At 39.1% G+C, this 19,498-nt stretch overlaps 1 protein-coding gene across 1 annotated transcript; it reads left to right on the plus strand.

Annotated features, from left to right (window-relative positions):
• Positions 1–1,564: 1,564 nt before the first annotated feature.
• Positions 1,565–18,801, plus strand: Psmc2 (proteasome 26S subunit, ATPase 2). Its single transcript, XM_048339868.1, has 12 exons — positions 1,565–1,742; positions 6,255–6,292; positions 7,127–7,208; positions 8,149–8,248; positions 11,683–11,814; positions 12,368–12,440; positions 12,974–13,069; positions 13,996–14,160; positions 15,511–15,598; positions 18,053–18,255; positions 18,351–18,447; positions 18,541–18,801. Exons 1-12 carry the CDS (start codon positions 1,673–1,675, stop codon positions 18,696–18,698), a joined length of 1,302 nt encoding a protein of 433 aa, XP_048195825.1. The 5' UTR covers positions 1,565–1,672; the 3' UTR covers positions 18,699–18,801.
• The last annotated feature ends 697 nt before the right edge of the window (positions 18,802–19,498 follow it).

Genomic DNA, 19,498 nt, shown 5'->3' on the forward strand with positions numbered 1-19,498 from the left:
TCTTGAGGGGGGTAGTATAATCATTCAAACTTTTTTTTTTTGCCAGTCCTGGGGCTTGAACTCAGAACCTGAGCACTGTCCCTGGCTTCTTCTTGCTCAAGGCTAGCACTCTGCCCCTTGAGCCACAGCGCCACTTCTGGCCATTTTCTGTATATGTGGTGTTGGGGAATCGAACCCAGGGCCTCATGTATACGAGGCAAGCACTCTTGCCACTAGGCCATATCCCCAGCCCCTCATTCAAACTTTTATTGCCCCTTCATCCAACATATTAGCGTTCATATTACAAGCCATTCTGTTCACAAACATTAAAGTTTATTTAAAAAAAACAAAACTTCACACTCATGCCTCCAGTAAGTCTAAACCAGACCCAGTCACTTTACTAATTAAAACAATCGAAGTAATGAAAATATAATTCTCTTAAAGCAAGGAAGTCTGAAGCACTCTGGGAAAGATGATCTACTATAGGTATAATCAGTCAACGATACTCAGTAGTCAAGGAGACTCTGACAGTGACTTTATGATGTCTTCACAGGATACACGTTAACTTGGACAACTGCTGAAGGGAACATAGGTTTTAGGCAGCTGGGGCATTTCAAATGAAGGTGTGTAGGACGTGGGATTCAGCACACCAGGCACATTAACATCCACCGAACTCAAGTTCCTTTCACCACTACCAGGCTGCTTACAGCCCACCTAACTCACTGTGCTCACAGCAGGAGAGCCCGGCTTTCCCATCCTCCCACAGTGCTCCCATAACCCTTCTCTGTGCATACCCAAGATATGCCCTTGAAAAACGAGGGAGCTTTCTTCCTCCCACTTTTGAGCAATGGAGGTTTGAAATAGCTGTGTACAAAATCATCAAGCCCCACAACAGCCAGCCACCACTTGGGGTGTGGTTACTTCGGCCTTTAAGAATCTTCCAAAGTGAATGTACATCATGAATGTACATCATTCACCACTGACAGTCCACATTGGTGAGAAAGTCTCACTGGGTGAGGACTTCCCTACACACAGGAACAGGGGTCAATAATTAGCATGGGGAAGGAAGCCAATTCCCAGCTAGGAATGAAATCACTACAAACTATAGATCCATTATGACATCAAATAACCCTGTCAGCGGAGTTCTAGCCCCAGTATTGCACGCGCGCAGTCATAGACTGATCCGAAGTGGTCTTGAAATTCATTACTCAAGAATTTTAAAAAGAGAAAGAAAGAAAAAAAAATATCCAGGTGGGCTGGGAATATGGCCTAGTGGCAAGAGTGCTTGCCTCATATACATGAAGCCCTGGGTTCAATTTCCCAGCACCACATATACAAAAAATGACCAGAAGTGGCGCTGTGGCTCAAGCGGCAGAGTGCTAGCCTTGAGCAAAAAGAAGCCAGGGACAGTGCTCAGGCCCTGAGTCCAAGGCCCAGGACTGGCCAAAAAAACAAACCAAAAAAAAAAAAACCTCGAGGTGCGAGGAACCCAGCTCAGATGTAATCCTTCCAACAATCCAGTCTGTGAGCGCACCCATTCCCTTCCGGGCGTCCTTCCGCCTGTCAGGAGCGGTATAGATGAGTTCCGGAGCCCGGCTCTACTTCCGGCGGGGAAGGAAAAAGGAAGACACCGCCGGAAGTGAGGAAGGTGCTGTGTAATTACTAAGTCGCTGGGGCCCTTGCATCTCCCAAAATGCCCGATTACTTGGGTGCTGACCAGAGGAAAACCAAGGAGGATGAGAAGGACGACAAGCCCATCCGAGGTCAGTGGAGGTCTCCTGAGCTGCGGCAGAGGTGGGGCCGGCGCGGGCGCGGGGTCACTGCTGCGGTCAGGGATGGGCTGCGTTCCTGGCCGGCACTTAGCGGTGGCCGAGTGGCCTTCGCTCTCACCCCAAACTCTGTACTTGACTCCGAGGTCGAACTTTGTATTCATTCTCCGCTCTCGGGCGTTTATGGACGAAGCCACGCGCTTTAGTGCCTTCCAGACCTTCTAGAGTTCCCCTAGTTGGCGTGAGCCGGTGGCTCCCGGCCTCTCAGGAGGCTTAGATCTAAGGATCACAGGAGGGAAAATCCAGGAGACTCTTAGCTCCGATTAACACCGAGAGTGGAGCTGTGGCTTACGTGGTAGAGCACTAGCCTTGAACACAAAAGCTAGGGCAGCGCCCAAGCCCTGCGTTCAGGCCTTAGGACCCACACCGAAAAATAAATAAATAAAATATAGTTATAAATAGAGTTTCCCCTTGCTGGCGGTGTTAGTGATTCTATCCCTCCCCCAGTGTGACTGTGAGGTGCCAGAATCCTCAGGCATAATTTTCCTGAGGACATCATCATGTATTTGACTAGATAATATTGTCTTCACAAGGCTCAAAACCCAAGAGTTAGAAGACATATATTTGAAAAGTTATGGCCCAGGCCTCCAACTTGCTGGTTATATATCATTTCTCATATCTTTCTAGACAGTTTCTATACCTACAAGTCTGTGTTTTGTTTGTTTTTATGTAAATACAACATACTGGAGTACTTGAACATCGTGCTTATTTATTATCTTTAACATCTTTTTTTTTTTTTTTTTTTTTGGCCAGTCCTGGGACTTGGACTCAGGGCCTGAGCACTGCCTGAGCACTGTCCCTGGCTTCTTTTTGCTCAAGGCTAGCACTCTGCCACTTGAGCCACAGCGCCACTTCTGGCCGTTTTCTGTATATGTGGTGCTGGGGAATCGAACCCAGGGCCTCATGTATATGAGGCAAGCACTCTTGCCACTAGGCCATATCCCCAGCCCTATCTTTAACATCTTGATCAGTGTTACCCCTTCCATCTTTCTCCTCCACCTCATGCCTTTTTTTTTTTTTTTTTGGCCAGTCCTGGGCCTTGGACTCAGGGCCTGAGCACTGTCCCTGGCTTCTTCCCGCTCAAGGCTAGCACTCTGCCACTTGAGCCACAGCGCCGCTTCTGGCCGTTTTCTGTATATGTGGTGCTGGGGAATCGAACCTAAGGCCTCGTGTATCCGAGGCAGGCACTCTTGCCACTAGGCTATATCCCCAGCCCCCACCTCATGCTTTTTAATTCTAAATTTTAGAGAGTTCATGCAGTGTCTCTCTGTATGTGTCTAGTGTCCTGTTATATAGGTATACAATGAGATAATGGACATTTACAGTTTTGAGGTATCTTGTTCATGTAAATTACCACATGCCTATTACAAGGGGGAGTTTAAAAGTAGAGTTGTAGTTTTGGTAAGTCCCAATTTGTCCTCCACAGAAACTGTGCATGTTGACATGTTTTCACTGGGAGCATGAGATATGCCAACCATTTTGGAACAATTTTTCCCCCAGTAGCTGTTTTTGTAGTTTCATCTTTGTGCCATCTTCTCTCTCTCTCTCTCTCTCTCTCTCTCTCTCTCTCTCTCTCTCTCTCTCTCTCTCTCTTTCTCTCTCAAGCTATTTAAAAATGTTGTAGTTTTTAAAAAGTGGTTTAACTCTTCCCTTTCTTACCATCTGCAACCTTTTCTAGCATGCTTTCTTCATGACTTATGGCCTCATCCCAAAGAGTGTTTTATTTGTTCCACTGTACATTTCTCTGTAGCATATTTTGTGTGTGTACGCACACGTACATTTACACACATGAGCCTGCACATGTGTGTGTTTTGCTTAAGGCTAGAACTCTACCACTTGAGCCACAGCTACACTTGGTATTTTGTGTTCATTGGAGATATGAGTCTCACAAACTTTCTTGCCTTCACTGGCTTTGAACTGCATTCCTTAGATCTCAGCCTCCTGAATACCTGGGATTACAGGTGTGAGCCACCGGAGCCCGGCTTTCTCTGTATTTTTCCCCCAGTCCTGGGGCTTAGCAACTTTTGCCCAAGGCTATTACCACTTTAGCCACAGGACCACTGGAGGAATCAAACCTAGGGCTTCATGCATGCTAGGCAAGCACTCTACCACTAAGCCACATTACCAGCTCCTCTCTGTATTTTAAGGCATTGAAAACCTCAGAGATGTTCTACCTGTTCCAATACCTAAGTCACAGCTGAGCTACCGAAATTTAGAATTTCATCTGTTTATATTAGTATCTGTGTTTTTCTGGGTTGTTATTCTGTAAAAGGATTTATAAAATGTATTTCTTTGACACAGTTATGGCTAATATGCACATAGAATTTTATGTTTTTCTTTATCTGTATCTTCTTTGATCTTTTCAGAAATACTGAAGATTAAGCTAGTATTATCTGTTTTTCAAATGATTTAATTAATGCTCAGAGAGATTAAATGGTTTTTCTTGTCTTCTGAAACTACTGAGTAAATACATGACCTTCCCACCCCTCCCCAGCCTGTTCCACAACTTGTTTAATTATCAAGCACCTTTTCTTTGGGCCCCATGTCTTCCCTATGTGGCATCATTTTGAGTGTCTGTATCAGTTGAGTTTCTTTACCAGTTCTAGCAATTCTCATCTTCACTTGCTTTAAAAGATGATCATTATTAGAATTTTTGTTGAAGGAAGCTTTATTTCCAACATACCAAATCATTGCTATTGCAACATACCCATTATACTCTTTTCTAATTCTAAGGATCTTGTATTTTTTGGCTTATGGCTGCCAGTATTATCACACAGACCTTGCTGATTCAGTTCTTTGAAGTTTAGGCTTTCATATTCCCACTGGATCTCACCTCTATGTTTTGTGAATCTTTGACTTCATTTTATGTGCCAGGTTGTTTCAATACTTTAACTTTGTTTTTTTCATGTCCTTAGTTCCCGTCTTCCTGGCTAGATGACACAGGATGCGAAAATTAGTTGTGACAACACGTATATGGTATTACCTACTATCAAAATTATTACTCAGTGCTCAGCGTATTAGGGACTGCCTATCATGTACCAAAATTCTAGGCTATCCGAAGGAAAGTAGCTATTTTGCACAAATCACATTGTACAACACACTGAACTGCTTTTTATTCATTGTCAGTATGGTAGGAACAGTCCCCAAATCCATATTTTCAAACACCAGCCAAAGTCCAACCTCAACAGCAGGTCTTTCAAGGGTTAGTAGTCTCGGGTTTGTTAATTCTTCTGAACTGGTAGTAATGCCACAGGGTTCAGAAAGCTGAGATGGAATTGGCAATCTTCCTCTGCCAACAACTTTCTCTTTTGACTTCTGTGTTTCTGCTAAATGGTGCTACTTTCTGCTAAAAGGTGCCCTGGTAGAAAGCCTAGGCATTATGTTTCATTCTTTTCTTCGGTGGCTCCTCACAGTCAGTTGCCATGTGCTGCAGATTATTCCTCGAAAGACTTTTTCTTAACCCTTACTTTTTCTTCCTAAAGCACAGTTCTTTTCATGTCAAGATGTGGTGTGACTCTTAACTAACTCTTTCTGTCACTTGTGGAATGGAATGTTTGATTCTAAGTGAGAGAAGATACATGCTAATATGTATGTATGTATGTATGTATGTATACACAGATCTCAAACCAAGATCCTAATCTTAGATTCTGAAAACAACTAACCTAGTAGAAAGTTTAAAAAAAAAATGAATGAAACAGTTCAGAAGTGCTGAATGATTAAAGGTTGCCTCACTAACGAATTCCTGAGTTGGTATTCAAGCCTAACTGGCTGAGCTTCATGGACTATGCTACATTGCCTCCAACATATCCTTCCTGTAGTCATCGCTGTATAAAAGCTGAAACAGGGGACTCTGTTTCAGATGACCACAAAAGTGCATGACTATTGAGCAAATTCACAAATGCAGAATCCACCATTAAAGAGGATTGACTGAACGGCACTTGAAATACAAGATAACCATTGTTCATGTGTAGGTGAATATTATTAAGGCAACTCTATACATTGTTAAACATTTTTTTGTATAAAAAATACATTCTGGTTTTTACTTTAAACCCATCAGTTTTGTACTTTTTGGATAGTATTCTGTGTTCATAAGGGCTGATCTGTGTTACTATTTTTAGTGACTGCATTGTATTTAACTGTATGAATATAATATGTTTGATTTATCTATGATCCTTAATGGATATGTTTTATATATGCACTATATAAAGTATGTAAAGTATGTGGTTATGAACCCTGTGTACGTCTTTCTTTCCCCAATTAGATAAAAATGCCTTAAATCTATGTACTCTTGGATATTTATGTTTATAACCTTATGCTTATAATCGTAAACATGATTATATGATTATTTCTGGTTTTGGAACTCAAAACAATTTGAATTGAACAGAAGTTATCAGCTCCCATTTCTTGTTAAATCACATGTCTTACCTCTTTTTTTTTTTTTTCAAGCCCTGGATGAGGGAGATATTGCCTTGTTGAAAACTTACGTAAGTCCTTTAAATGACTACAAAATGTAGATGTAGTTTTATACATATTTGTGCTGTTTCTAATGTAAGTGGTACTATATTGAAAACATTTGAAATAATCACAAGTGTTGACTTTTCACAATATGTATAACTGAGTTAGCTCTGAATTGCAAAGTTTAAATGCATACAAATGGTGTATTTTCATTTGGTACCTTGCTTACTGGTGTATTGGGGGAAAATATAGGTTTGGGGATTCTTCTGAGAATGATACATTCCTTGTTTTTAAAATCCTGTAAAGATTGTAACTTTTTTTTTTTTTTTTGCCAGTCCTGGGCCTTGGACTCAGGGCCTAAGCACCATCCCTGGCTTCTTCCTGCTCAAGGCTAGCACTCTGCCACCTGAGCCACAGCGCCCCTTCTGGCCATTTTCTGTATATGTGGTGCTGGGGAATTGAACCCAGGGCTTCAAGTATACGAGGCAAGCGCTCTTGCCACTAGGCCATATCCCCAGCCCGTAACTTAAAAAACAACTTGGCACCAGTGTCTCATGCCTGTAATCCTAGCTATCCAGGAGGCTGAGATCTGAGGATTACAATTCAAAGTCAGCCCAGGCAGAAAAGTGTGTGAGACTTTATTATCTCCAGTGGAAAAGTACTTTAAAAAGCCAGAAGGGGAGCTGTGGCTTAAACACTGGCCTTGAGCAAAAGAGCTCATGGATAGTGTCCAGGGTGAGTTCAAGCCCCATGACCGACAATAAAAACAAAACAAAGCCTGTTAAGATTGTAATTTTTTCTTTTTAATCTTGTTTGGTTGTTGGTGTGCTGGTGTTCTAACTAAACTGATCTTCATCACTCAGGGGCAGAGCACTTACTCTAGGCAGATCAAGCAAGTTGAGGATGACATCCAACAACTCCTTAAAAAAATTAATGAGCTCACTGGTATGTACTTTTTTCCCATTTCTTCTCTTTAAAGGATATGCTAATTAAGAGCTTGAATACAACTTACACTTCCTCATGAATATTAAAATAAACTGCCTTTTTTATCTGTTGGAATTATTTAGTTCATCTTTTTCATTGCTTTTTTTACAGCCAGGTTTAATGCTCAGGCTATTGAGAAACATTATCATCCTCTAAGCAAGTAGTGTTTCTATTAGTTAAAGACTAGTTCAGTCAATTCCAATAAGCCACAATCTTTTTTTGAATAAGGATGTGATGATGTCACTTCACAGAGTATTGCTAAAGTGAGTGGGCCATTATTGCCTGATAGATATTTTTTGGGAACTTGGGTGGAGAAGTTTCTGACCTACACGAAAACTGTCAAATAGACATTGCACGTGTGTGTGTGTGTGTGTGTGTGTGTGTGTGTGTGTGTGTGTGTGTGTGTGTCTGCACGTACCAGTCCTGGGGCTTGACCTCAAGGCCTGGGCAATGTCTCTGAGCTTTTTTCTCAAGGCTAGCATTTTTGGTGGTTAATTGGAGATGAGTTTCACAGACTTTACTGTTTGGGCTGATTTTGAACCATGGTCCTCAGATCTGAGCCTTCTAGTTACGATTCAGGCTTGAGCCACTAGCCCCTGGCAATATTGATCTCTTTTTTAATTTTTTGTTTGGTAATTACATTACCTGGATTGACTTTACCATGCCCTCAAAATCACTAATGGGCAAAGTTTGGAATGATCTTGATTCTCATGACTAGATGGAAGGAAGGTGGAATTATTGACATCTAGTGGCTAGAGGCTAGAAATGCTGCTAAACTTGCTACCGATGCACAGAGCAGTCCCTACAAGTTACTCTGTCCAAAGGGTTAATAGTGCTGGAGAGAAAGCTTGTTTTAGGGAAGACACTGCATTTCAGTGAACTTCATAATTTTCTCTTGTAGGTATTAAAGAGTCTGACACTGGCCTGGCACCACCAGCACTCTGGGATTTGGCTGCTGATAAGCAAACTCTCCAGAGTGAACAACCTTTACAGGTGGCAAGGTATGAACAGTGCCCTGGAAATTTGTTTCTTCTTCAAATTCCACATGAGTAGAAACTTCTGTATGAATATCTACATTTAAAATTTTATGTTGAGAAATACCTAATCATGTAGATGATTCATATGATAAGAAAGATACAGAACTAAGTATGAAAACCTCCCTTGTTATCCCATTGCTTCTTCCTCAAACAACTACAGAAAATGGTTGGTCCTGCAATCCTCTTTCTGCATATCTTCAAGTACATGTCTACATACAATGAAGCATACCTTGAGGTTATTTTTCAGATGTAACTATATGGCTTGGAAATCATCTGTTGTATCTCTATTTTATTCTCTCTTGCTCTCACTTTTGTTCTCTTATCTTTTTTGGAGCTCTAGGGCTGGGGATATGGCCTAGTGGCAAGAGTGCTTGCCTTGTATACATGAAGCCCTGAGTTCAGTTCCCCAGCACCACTTATGCAGAAAATGGCCAGAAGTGACACTGTGGTTCAAGTGGCAGAGTGCTCAGGCCCTGAGTCCAAGCCCCAGGACTGGCCAAAAAAAAAAAAAAAAAGATTGGCACTCTACCACTTAAGCCACAGCACTACTTCTGGATTTTTCTGTTTATGTGGTACTGAGGAATCAAACCCAAGGTTTGATACATGCTAGGCAGGCACTCTACCACTAAGCCACATTCCCAAACACATTTTCTCTCTCTTTTTAAAACATATATAATCCTTAGATTGAAGGTGATTGCAATCTGTCATAGGCAAAGCTGTAGTAAACATTCATGTTAAGTATTTCTCTGTATACATTCCTGTATAGTAGCTTAATAGAAGTGATTATGAAATGAAAAGTATTTATACTTTTTGAAATCTGTGAAAACAAGTGGTTTCTATGTTGTAGCATGTATCTAATCTTCATTTATTTTTTTGGCTAAGTATCTTTATTCTTTACTTGGTATAAATAACATTGTTCCTATCCTTTGTATTAATTCTATAGACATAGCTTTCTTTAGTTATTTGATACTAATGTTAAATTTTTGTTAAGACTTATACTGGAACTTCCCCGGGGCAAGTTCCTATTGGCTGTTTATGGTCCATGCATAATTTCCTGTTTGTTCTTTATTTTTTCCTTGGCAGTACTGGCATTTGAACACAGGGCTTCACACTTGATAGACAGGCACTGTACTGCTTCTGCTTGAGTTATCCCTCCTGTTTCTTTAGATATATCATGATTCTTTAAAAATTGAAACTAGTACTTTATTTTAAATTAATTAATTAGCTAATTAATTGTTTTTGTTTTGTGGTTCTAGTGTTGAGGCTTGAACTAAGGGTCTGGGCCCTGTCCCTTAGCTTTTTCACTCAAGGATGGCGCTCTACCTCTTGAGCCACACATAGCTCCACCTCCATGTTTTGCTAGTTGATTGGAGATTAAAGTCTTACAGACTTTTTACTTTCCTTCTTAGCTGGCTTCAAACCTCAATCCTCTGACAACAGCCTCCTGAGTATCTAGGGTCACAGGTGTGAGCCACCAGCATTCAGCTGAAACTGGTGTGGTGTCATCTGTGAGGAACAGATTTTTCCTAATGTTCGTTATTGTCAGCGTTACTGTTACTTTGCAAGTTTTGTTCAGGTTCTTGTTAGCCCTACTTACGTTAAGTAATTTGGCTACTTATTTTCAAGTTTCCCTGATGGTAAAATGGTTCCCGCGGAATGATCTCTGAGTCAGGTCACATAAAAACAAGCTGCGACAGTGGAGCCTCTCAGCCAGCTGTGGGACAGGCCAAGTAGTTGATATTATTGTGAGGACTGGACTTCTGGGGAGCTCAATCTGTTCAGCCTATCCAGCATCTGTGAAGTTGTTAGTTTTCCTTCTACCATACCTATGATGTTGGTGGCTTTCAAGTCTATTTCACAGCTGGAGAGAAGAAGAAGAGATTAAGAAGAGTTAAAAATGCAGTAAGACTTCTTCTTTTCTGGCCTTGGCTTGAACTCAGGGCCTAGACGCTGTCCCTGAGCCTCTTTGTGCTCAGGTCTACCACTTGAGCCACAGCGACACTTCCGGCTTTTTCTGTTTATGTGGTACTGGGGAATCGAACCCAGGGATTTGTGCATACCAGGCAAGCACTTTGCCACTAAGTCACATTCCCAGCCAAGACTTCCTTCTTGTTACTGAGATTCAGATACTTTTCTTACATAGACATTACTTAGATTGTTATGGTCCTTTTATTTCTAGAGTCCTGCAAATGTTGATTTTGACTGTTTGCCAGTACTTTTGTCGATCTTAAGGAACAGTGGACTGTTGAATGTTCTTATTCAGTAATTCTAGAAGACAAGTTTATGTATACCAAAAATATATACATTTTAAACTATAGATTTAAACAACACTGTGTACGTATAGTGGAAGCAGAGCCTGTCATATAATGTTATACACACATTACTATTGATATCACTATTTTTTTTCTTTTCTTTTTTTTTTTTTTTTTTTTGGCCATTCCTGGGCCTTGGACTCAGGGCCTGAGCACTGTCCCTGGCTTCTCTTTGCTCAAGGCTAGCACTCTGCCACCTGAGCCACAGCGCCCCTTCTGGCCGTTTTCCATATATGTGGTGCTGGGGAATTGAACCAAGAGCTTCATGTGTAGGAGGCAAGTGCTCTTGCCACTAGGCCATATTCCCAGCCCTGATATCACTATTTTATATATATATATATATAATTTTTTGGCTGGTAACAAAACAGAACTGTCACACAATTACACTATAAGGACAAAGCATTGTTACTGTCAGCTCGGCTAGCATGTACACTGCAGAGGCTGCTTTTTTAATTCTCCACATTTGTTAATAATGTTATATACCACTTCTATGTTCTGTTTGATCTTCAGTACATATATACCGTAATACACTTGGTATTATAAACTTACTGTTGCCAAGTCATGCCGAAAGTGAACACATGTAAGTCAAAAGTAGTAATAATAGAAGTGCACTCAAAAAAAATGAAAACACATTTATTACTGAATTTGATGATAAAAACAACTTGGTTGTCTACTTACAGAGAAGATTTAAAAAAAGATAATCTGTGATAACAAAGAAATATACTAAAAAGCCAAGAAATTTGAAAACATTTTTGATTAGCTTATATTAGTTATATAGAGAGGGATTTCATTGTTATATATCCAGAAACTTTCATGCTGTATTCCAGTTCATCTCACCCTTGAGAACTTCTTAATGAGATACCTTGGGTTTAATCTTCCATGAGACTGTCTCTTTCAAAAATTGTATGGCTTGCTTAGCTAAAGTTAAGTGGAGCCTGGAATGGTTCTCTAGCAATGGCCAATTTCTGCAGTTCTAGTTTACACTGGCTCAATAGTACACCGCATACCCTGGAGAGAGTCTGGTTACTTGAAATGATTATTAGTTGTTTAGATTCCTTACTCTAATCAAGCTTTTTGCTGTGGTAGGTGTACAAAGATAATCAATGCTGATTCGGAGGACCCAAAATACATTATCAATGTGAAGCAGTTTGCCAAGTTTGTGGTGGACCTCAGTGATCAGGTGGCACCTACTGACATTGAAGAAGGGATGAGAGTTGGGTAAGATTTCTATTTGTAGTATGCTTCTTTCATTAAAGATACCATGAGACATTCATATCTTTTACTTTGTTATAAACTCATTAATGGACTTGCTAGATAATACTAATGTGCAATGTAGTAATGTAGTATAATTATACTTCCCACTGGCTTCCCCTTCTCACCGTCACTACTGTGGCTGCTTATAAATGGTATGAAATGTCATAATTAAGGGCAGAGTTTTAGAGCTAATTTCACCAATCCATTTAAGATGGCACAGATGGAGGAAATGTTTGCTTGAGGACATTTATGATGATTAAGGACTACATGAGTTAATGCCGTAATCATTCAGTATCTTTAAAAAATCGTCCCTTTCCCTTTGTGTCAGGAGTTCATTGTTATCCTATGAATCATTTGCAATTTTAGTGTGGTTTTAATGCCTGAATTTTCAGTTTCTCTTTATATAACTTGGGGAGATCTGTCTTTCTTGCTTGTTTAAAATAAGGTTTTGAGGATAAACAAATATAAAAACCTTGTGAACACCTAAAGAACATAATCATATTTTTTATTTCCTTAGTGTGGACAGAAATAAGTATCAAATTCATATTCCACTGCCTCCTAAGATTGACCCAACAGTGACCATGATGCAGGTAAAACACTATGTAGGAGAACAGTTGGCATGACTTGTAATAATATACTTGTCTCTGTGCCCAAAAAAGTTTTAAAAAAATTTAGCTCAAACTATTAATACACGGGTATGTGCTAAAGAGTTATCAAAACTAATAAAAAGGGCTAGGAATATGGCCTAGTGGCAAGGGTGCTTGCCTTGCATACATGAAGCCCTGAGTTCGATTCCCCAGCACCACATATATAGAAAACGGCCAGAAGTGGCGCTGTGGCTCAAGTGGCAGAGTGCTAGCCTTGAGCAAAAAGAAGCCAGGGACAGTGCTCAGGCCCTGAGTCCAAGCCCAGGACTGGCAAAAAAAAAACACAAAAACAAAAAAACAAAAAAAAAAAGTAATTATTCCAATACAAAAGTCTTTAGTGGTATTTTGTTGAGTTTATTAATGTCCTAACATACAAAATAGCAAATGTAAGTTCATTTCTATTAAAATTCTTATTATGGTCTGATTTTTCTTAATGAGTCAGAAGTCTGTGACTGCTATAATTTTATCCCTCTCAGGTGGAGGAAAAACCTGATGTCACGTACAGTGATGTTGGTGGCTGTAAGGAGCAGATTGAGAAATTGCGTGAAGTGGTTGAAACCCCACTGCTTCATGTAAGTGTTGCATTTAAATTTCTTTGTGTAAACACATAATAGTTAATTGTGTATTGATCACTATAATTACTTATATATTAGTTTTGGGGGTTTCCTTAGTGAAAATTTTTTGAGAGGTAGAGGTGTGGAAATGTGCTAAGTTTCAGAAGAGAACCATCAAAACAAATTGGGTGGTTGAGTATGTTTGTAAAAAGAAAGATCTGCTGATCATATTGTCAAAGGAAATTGAGACATAACCTCTAGCAATGTTACATGTGTATAGAAGATAGGTATAGAAGATAGGTGTTCTTATTCTTCAAGAGGAAAAAAGTTAAGCTTGGGAGAATAATAGAAAGCAATAATAATGCTTTCATTCTTTGAATACTATTTTTTGGAGGGCGTGGCCTTGCTTTATGTCCATGCCAGTTTGAGCTTTGATCCTCCTACTGTGCTTTCCTGGGATAATAGCCGTGTGCCAGTTAGCCCAGAAATTGTAGTTCCCTAACTGAGGTTAATAGATGGGTGACACCACATCCAACCATTGGTTGACATGAGGTCTCTTGAACTTTTATGCCTAGGCTGGCCTCTGTGATCCCCCAATATATTAAGGTGTTATACACCTTAGAGGGGTTACCATCAGGTAATGAGTACATTTCTTTTTGGACAATGTCACCCCTTCTTTGCTTTCTCCTGACAGTAGCTTTTAAAAATGAGGAAAATGTTTTGTTAAGACTCGATAGTAAAAGGTAGCCTTATATGTTGATGTGGATCAAGTTTAGGCTTTGTAGTTTAGTTATTTCATTGCTTTTTCTTTTTAGCTTTTATATTTTAGAATAAGGCAATTTTCTTGTTTAGGTCACACATTTAAATTGTAGTCCTAACAATTTTTGATGTCTTATTTTTATTATACAGAAATGATATGTGTAAATATTGTGTCTTTATCACAGCCAGAGAGATTTGTTAACCTTGGTATTGAGCCTCCGAAGGGCGTGCTACTGTTTGGGCCCCCAGGCACAGGCAAGACATTGTGTGCTAGGGCCGTGGCTAATAGGACTGATGCTTGCTTCATTCGGGTGATTGGATCTGAACTTGTACAGAAATACGTTGGTGAGGTAAAGTATATTTACCAAAAAAAAAAAAAAAAAGAATGTGCAGCTTGGTAAAAGATTTAGAAGGTATAAATAAAATTTAAATCGTCACTCCACATTGAGGAATTAAGTCCTGAAATTTGTGTGATTAACTGTAATCAGTTTGGAAGCCAAGAAGCCAACAGCCTCTGCCTGTGATCCTTTGAAAATAAGAGGGAAACTTTATATGTATTTGGTTTGTGAAGTTAGACCCCAGAAATGCCTTATAAATGAAATCTCATTTCGGGGACAGTTTTTTATGGCTTGCTGAGAAACACAGAACATAGGTTGTCTGTATGTATGTTTATGGTTATCTCTCAGGGACTATACTTAGGGATCAGTATACTTAAGGAGTAAGTATTAGAAAGAGCTGCATGAGTTGGTGAGATGAACTTCCGTTTTCTCATAAAAACTTAGAAATCAAATTTAATGATCAGCAATCCCACATGACAGATTAGATGCTGTTATTTCTTCAAGTTTTTCTGACTAGAATGATGCTTTTATTTTGTTTAGCTGACTTAAGAATTCTTCAGGTCTTTAAATCAGTGCTCTTTCATAGATAACCATGGAAAGATTTAATACTGAGGTTGGTAAGACCAATTTATTGGTGTAGGTAGCAAACCATCAGTATTTTAAATTAACATGTTAATTGTACAGAGAAGTTTCATTGTGATATTTTTCATGTCTGTATTATGTACGTTCTTTTGTGCCAGTACTTAAGCTCAGGGCTGAGCTTTTTTGCTCAAGATTGGTGCTTACCATATGAGCCCCAGCTCCATTTCTTGTCCTTTTTTGGTGGTTGATTGGAAATAAGAGTCTGATGGACTTTCCTGCCCAGACTGGCTTTGAAGCATAATCCTCAGATCTCAGCTTCCATAGTAGCTAAGATTACAAGCATGAGCCACTGGCACTCAGCTATAATATACTTTAATCAAATTTACATCTTCTATTAACGTTTTATGCCTCCTTTCCCCCTAGTCTTAAAAAAAGCCTTAGATAATAATGATTATGGGGCTGGGAATATGGCCTAGTGGCAAGAGTGCTTGCTTCCTACACATGAAGCTCTAGGTTCGATTCCCCAGCACCCCATATATGGAAAAACGGCCAGAAGGGGCGCTGTGGCTCAGGTGGCAGAGTGCTAGCCTTGAGCAAAAAGAAGCCAGGGACAGTGCTCAGGCCCTGAGTCCAAGGCCCAGGACTGGCAAAAAATAAAAAATAAAAAAAATAATAATGATTAGGCATCCTGTAGGAGTAAATATTGAGATGTTTGAAAAAATACTGTTCATTTTATTTTAAAACCAACTCTGGATTAATACACCAATTTTTTCTCATTAGGGGGCTCGAATGGTTCGTGAGCTCTTTGAAATGGCCAGAACAAAAAAAGCTTGTCTTATCTTCTTTGATGAAATTGATGCCATTGGAGGTATGAATGATTAGTTTCATGAAAGCTCTGAAGTGGTGCATTATAGACTTTCAATATGCCTTTTTTTTTTTCCTGATACTAGGATTTAAACTAGGGCCTCAAGCTCTCAACTAGCCTCTTTTTCTCTCGAGGCTGGCACTCTATGTTAATCCATTCCTCCACTTCCTTAATATGTTAATCTTGTATGAAATTTTACTTCCAGTTCTTACCAACTCTGGCTTACTAAAGTTACAGATATCATAAACAGTGGGACTAAACCAGAAAGGAATCAACATGTTTCAAAGCCTTTATATTTGTACAAATCTCATTCCAACAATACATATTTCCACACTTAAATAGTGTGATAAATGCCTTGTATTCATAAATTTACACTTTTGAATTGAAACTTATTTGTACAACTACATAAAGATAATGAAAAAATACTTTTATTTTTTCTTAAATTTTGCTGGCTAGAATGATGCCTTTATTTTATTTAACAATGCTAATTTAAGAACTCTCCAGGTAGAAATAATTGGAAAATATTTAATATTGAGACCAATAAAATCAATTTAAGATAAGTGAACCTGAGTTTATGTTATTAGCATATATTATACAAATGAGTTTCATTGTAGTATATTCTACATGCTTATAATATACTTGGATAAATTCACCTCTTTGTTTCCCTTTCCTCCAAAGCTGCTTCTTTTTTTTTTTTGGCCAGTCCTGGGCCTTTGAACTCAGGGCCTAAGTACTGTCCCTGGCTTCTTCTTGCTCAAGGCTAGCACTCTGTCACTTGAGCCACAGCACCACTTCTGTCCATTTTCTATATATGTGGTGCTGGGGAATTGAACCCAGGGCTTCATGTATACATGGCAAGCATTCTTGCCACTAGGCCATATTCCCAGCCCCTCCCCCCCTTTTTTTTGTAAAGATTAAAGATTTAAAAAATAATGTTTGTTTTTGTTAGAGCAGTGGTCCTTTGTATCTTAGAAGTCAGTTGTTATTTAATGAACTTAATTACAGAAATGACCCTTAGCCTTACTTAGATAACATGGTTAGGTGTGTGGAGTCTTGATTTTAGATTGTTTGATCATTGTTGAGTTTAGTAATAGTACCATTAGTATTTTCAGAGGCCATCATTTGGTCACTATATGACTTATTGTTGTGACTCTGAAGTAATTGTTATATCCTTGTAATGAACCTATGATGTCAGGATGCTTTGAAACTGGTTCACAAAATAGATTAGGTATAAAATAGTCTTTTAGAGTATAAGAAGGTAATATTTTAACTTCCTTTTTTTGTCTGCCAGTCACGGGGTTTGAACTCAGGGCTTGCATGCTGTCCTTGAGCTATTTTTGCTCAAGGCTAGTGCTCTACCACTTGAGCCACAGCTCTACTTCTAGCTTTTTGGTGATAAATTGAAGATGAGTCTTGAGGATTTTTCTGCCCATACTAGCTTTCAACTAAGGATTGCAGTCTTCAGATCTCTGCTAACTAGGTAGCTAGGATTGCAGGCATAGGAGCTACTGGCACCCACCAATGCATCCTGATCAATGTTACTTTTCTAGCATTTTCCCATATTTTTTCTTTTTAATCTTTTTTTGTGTGTGTGTGTGAAGGGGCAGTATCTTCCTCAGTTCTAGGCTAGAACTTTTTTGTTTGTTTGTTTGCCAGTTCTGGGGCTTGAACTCTGGGCCTGAGCACTGTCCCTGGCTTCTTTTTGCTCAAGGCTAATACTCTACCACTTGAGCCATAGTGCCACTTCCAGCTTTTTCTGTATATGTGGTGCTGAGGAATTGAACCCAGGACTTCATGCATATGAGGCAATCACTCTACCACTAGGCCATATTCCCTGCTAGGCTAGAACTTTTGATCTTCCTTCCTCAGTTTTCCAAATGCTGTGACTATAGCCACTGTTTTGTGTGTGTTTATAGTATATGTAAGCATTAATACAACAGTATGCATTTATATGCTTAGAGAATATATGTATATATATATGCACACATGTGTATATACATACATACATACATACATTTAGTTTAGTTTAAATGAAAGAGACTGACATGAGCCTAGAGTGCTTTAGTATATCCAAGGCAACTAGATAATAAGCTGCTATATATGGATTTAGTTGTATTAAAAAAAATTATTTTGAGACTTTGATAGTATGTCATTTTCCTACATATCAAGCATCATTACAGTGCTAATGTGTGTGTGTCACTCTATTGCCTCTTCCAGGTATATATTAATAGTAGAGGCGTTAAGTGATTTGAAAAGTAAAATTTATACTTTAAAGGAGTCTATGTTAAATAAGTCTATAGTGAATTCTTAAAAGCAGAGATTCCCTCTCTAGTTTTATGTAGAATAGGCTATTACAGGATTTGCCTCAAAGCCAGATTGTACTTTGCCAGAGGCTCCATTGCAAGCCACAAGCAGCACTAGTGAGAGAGCACATACACTTCTTTTTTGTATTCTCAGGGGCTCGATTTGATGATGGTGCTGGAGGAGACAATGAAGTACAGAGGACAATGTTGGAGCTGATCAATCAGCTGGATGGTTTTGATCCCCGAGGAAACATTAAAGTGCTGATGGCCACTAACAGACCTGATACTTTGGATCCAGCACTGATGAGGCCTGGGAGACTGGATAGAAAGATTGAATTTAGCCTACCTGATTTAGAGGTAAGGAAAGCATTTCATTTTAGAAAAAAAGAGTGAAGTATTTTTTCCCCTGTGATTTGTTTTATTTTAATACTTGTTGATTCCTGTATTTTTAGGGCCGGACACATATCTTTAAGATTCATGCTCGTTCAATGAGTGTTGAGAGAGATATCAGATTTGAACTGTTAGCTCGACTCTGTCCAAATAGCACTGGTAAGTGAAGAGTTGCAGCTTATTTTGCTGGTTTCTCTATTTGGGCTGCTTTAATTAACGCTATTTGGTTTCTGGTTTCTGTTTGTTTGGTAGGAGCTGAGATTAGAAGTGTCTGCACAGAAGCTGGTATGTTTGCAATCCGAGCACGGCGAAAAATTGCAACTGAGAAGGATTTCTTGGAAGCTGTAAATAAGGTCATTAAGTCTTATGCAAAATTCAGTGCTACTCCACGCTACATGACATACAACTAAGCCCCAGAGGCTTGCAAATGAAAACACTTCCTTTAGTTGAAATCCTAAGCTGTATCAATTTGATATTAACTACCTTGCAACCAAATAAATGATTTCAAAATTGTATGTTTTCTTTCAGATCTCTTTTTTCTGTGGTATAGTGGTATTTAATATTAGCTAAAAAAAGGTTGGTATAATGTATGTTGAGTGGCTTTTAGTCTATTCCTATTTAAGGGTTTCATATAGTAAGTGCTTGCTTAGACTGTGTATATTCTAGGTCTGAGCGTCTACATATCATTTTATCCTCTCATCTGCCTAGGAGAGAAGATCAAATAGTTCTTCACTTAATTTTATGCAAAAACTTTGTTTCCTAATTTATTTGAGGTTAATTTATTTATTTCAGTAGTTTTAATAATAATTTATTTCAGTAATAATTTATTTTTAATAATAATAATTTATTTGAGTAGTTTTCCCTTGCCATGTTGAATAATAAATCTTTTTTTTTTTTTTTGGCCAGTCCTGGGGCTTGGACTCAGGGCCTGAGCACTGTCCCTGGCTTCTTTTTGCTCAAGGCTAGCACTCTGCCACTTGAGCCACAGCGCCACTTCTGGCCATTTTCTATATATGTGGTGCTGGGGAATTGAACCCAGGGCCTCATGTATATGAGACAAGCACTCTTGCCACTAGGCTATATCCCCAGCCCCAATAATAAACCTTTTTAAAAGGGAAACATTTACTGTATTTTGCTTTGCCATTGGACCTATTTCAAATTAATCAAGACTTGGTGATTTTAATGGATAGTGAAGTAGCAGCCAGTAAAG

Source organism: Perognathus longimembris, chromosome 2, assembly GCF_023159225.1.
Source record: "Perognathus longimembris pacificus isolate PPM17 chromosome 2, ASM2315922v1, whole genome shotgun sequence".
NCBI lineage: Eukaryota > Metazoa > Chordata > Mammalia > Rodentia > Heteromyidae > Perognathus > Perognathus longimembris.

Bases quoted from the DNA above. Each gene is read 5' to 3' on its own strand.
- Psmc2 (XM_048339868.1), top strand. From the start codon at position 1,673: ATGCCCGATTACTTGGGTGCTGACCAGAGGAAAACCAAGGAGGATGAG. The intron at 7,209-8,148 runs GTATGTACTTTT...TTTCTCTTGTAG, and splicing joins AAAAATTAATGAGCTCACTG to GTATTAAAGAGTCTGACACT. The intron at 15,599-18,052 runs GTATGAATGATT...TTGTATTCTCAG, and splicing joins TGAAATTGATGCCATTGGAG to GGGCTCGATTTGATGATGGT.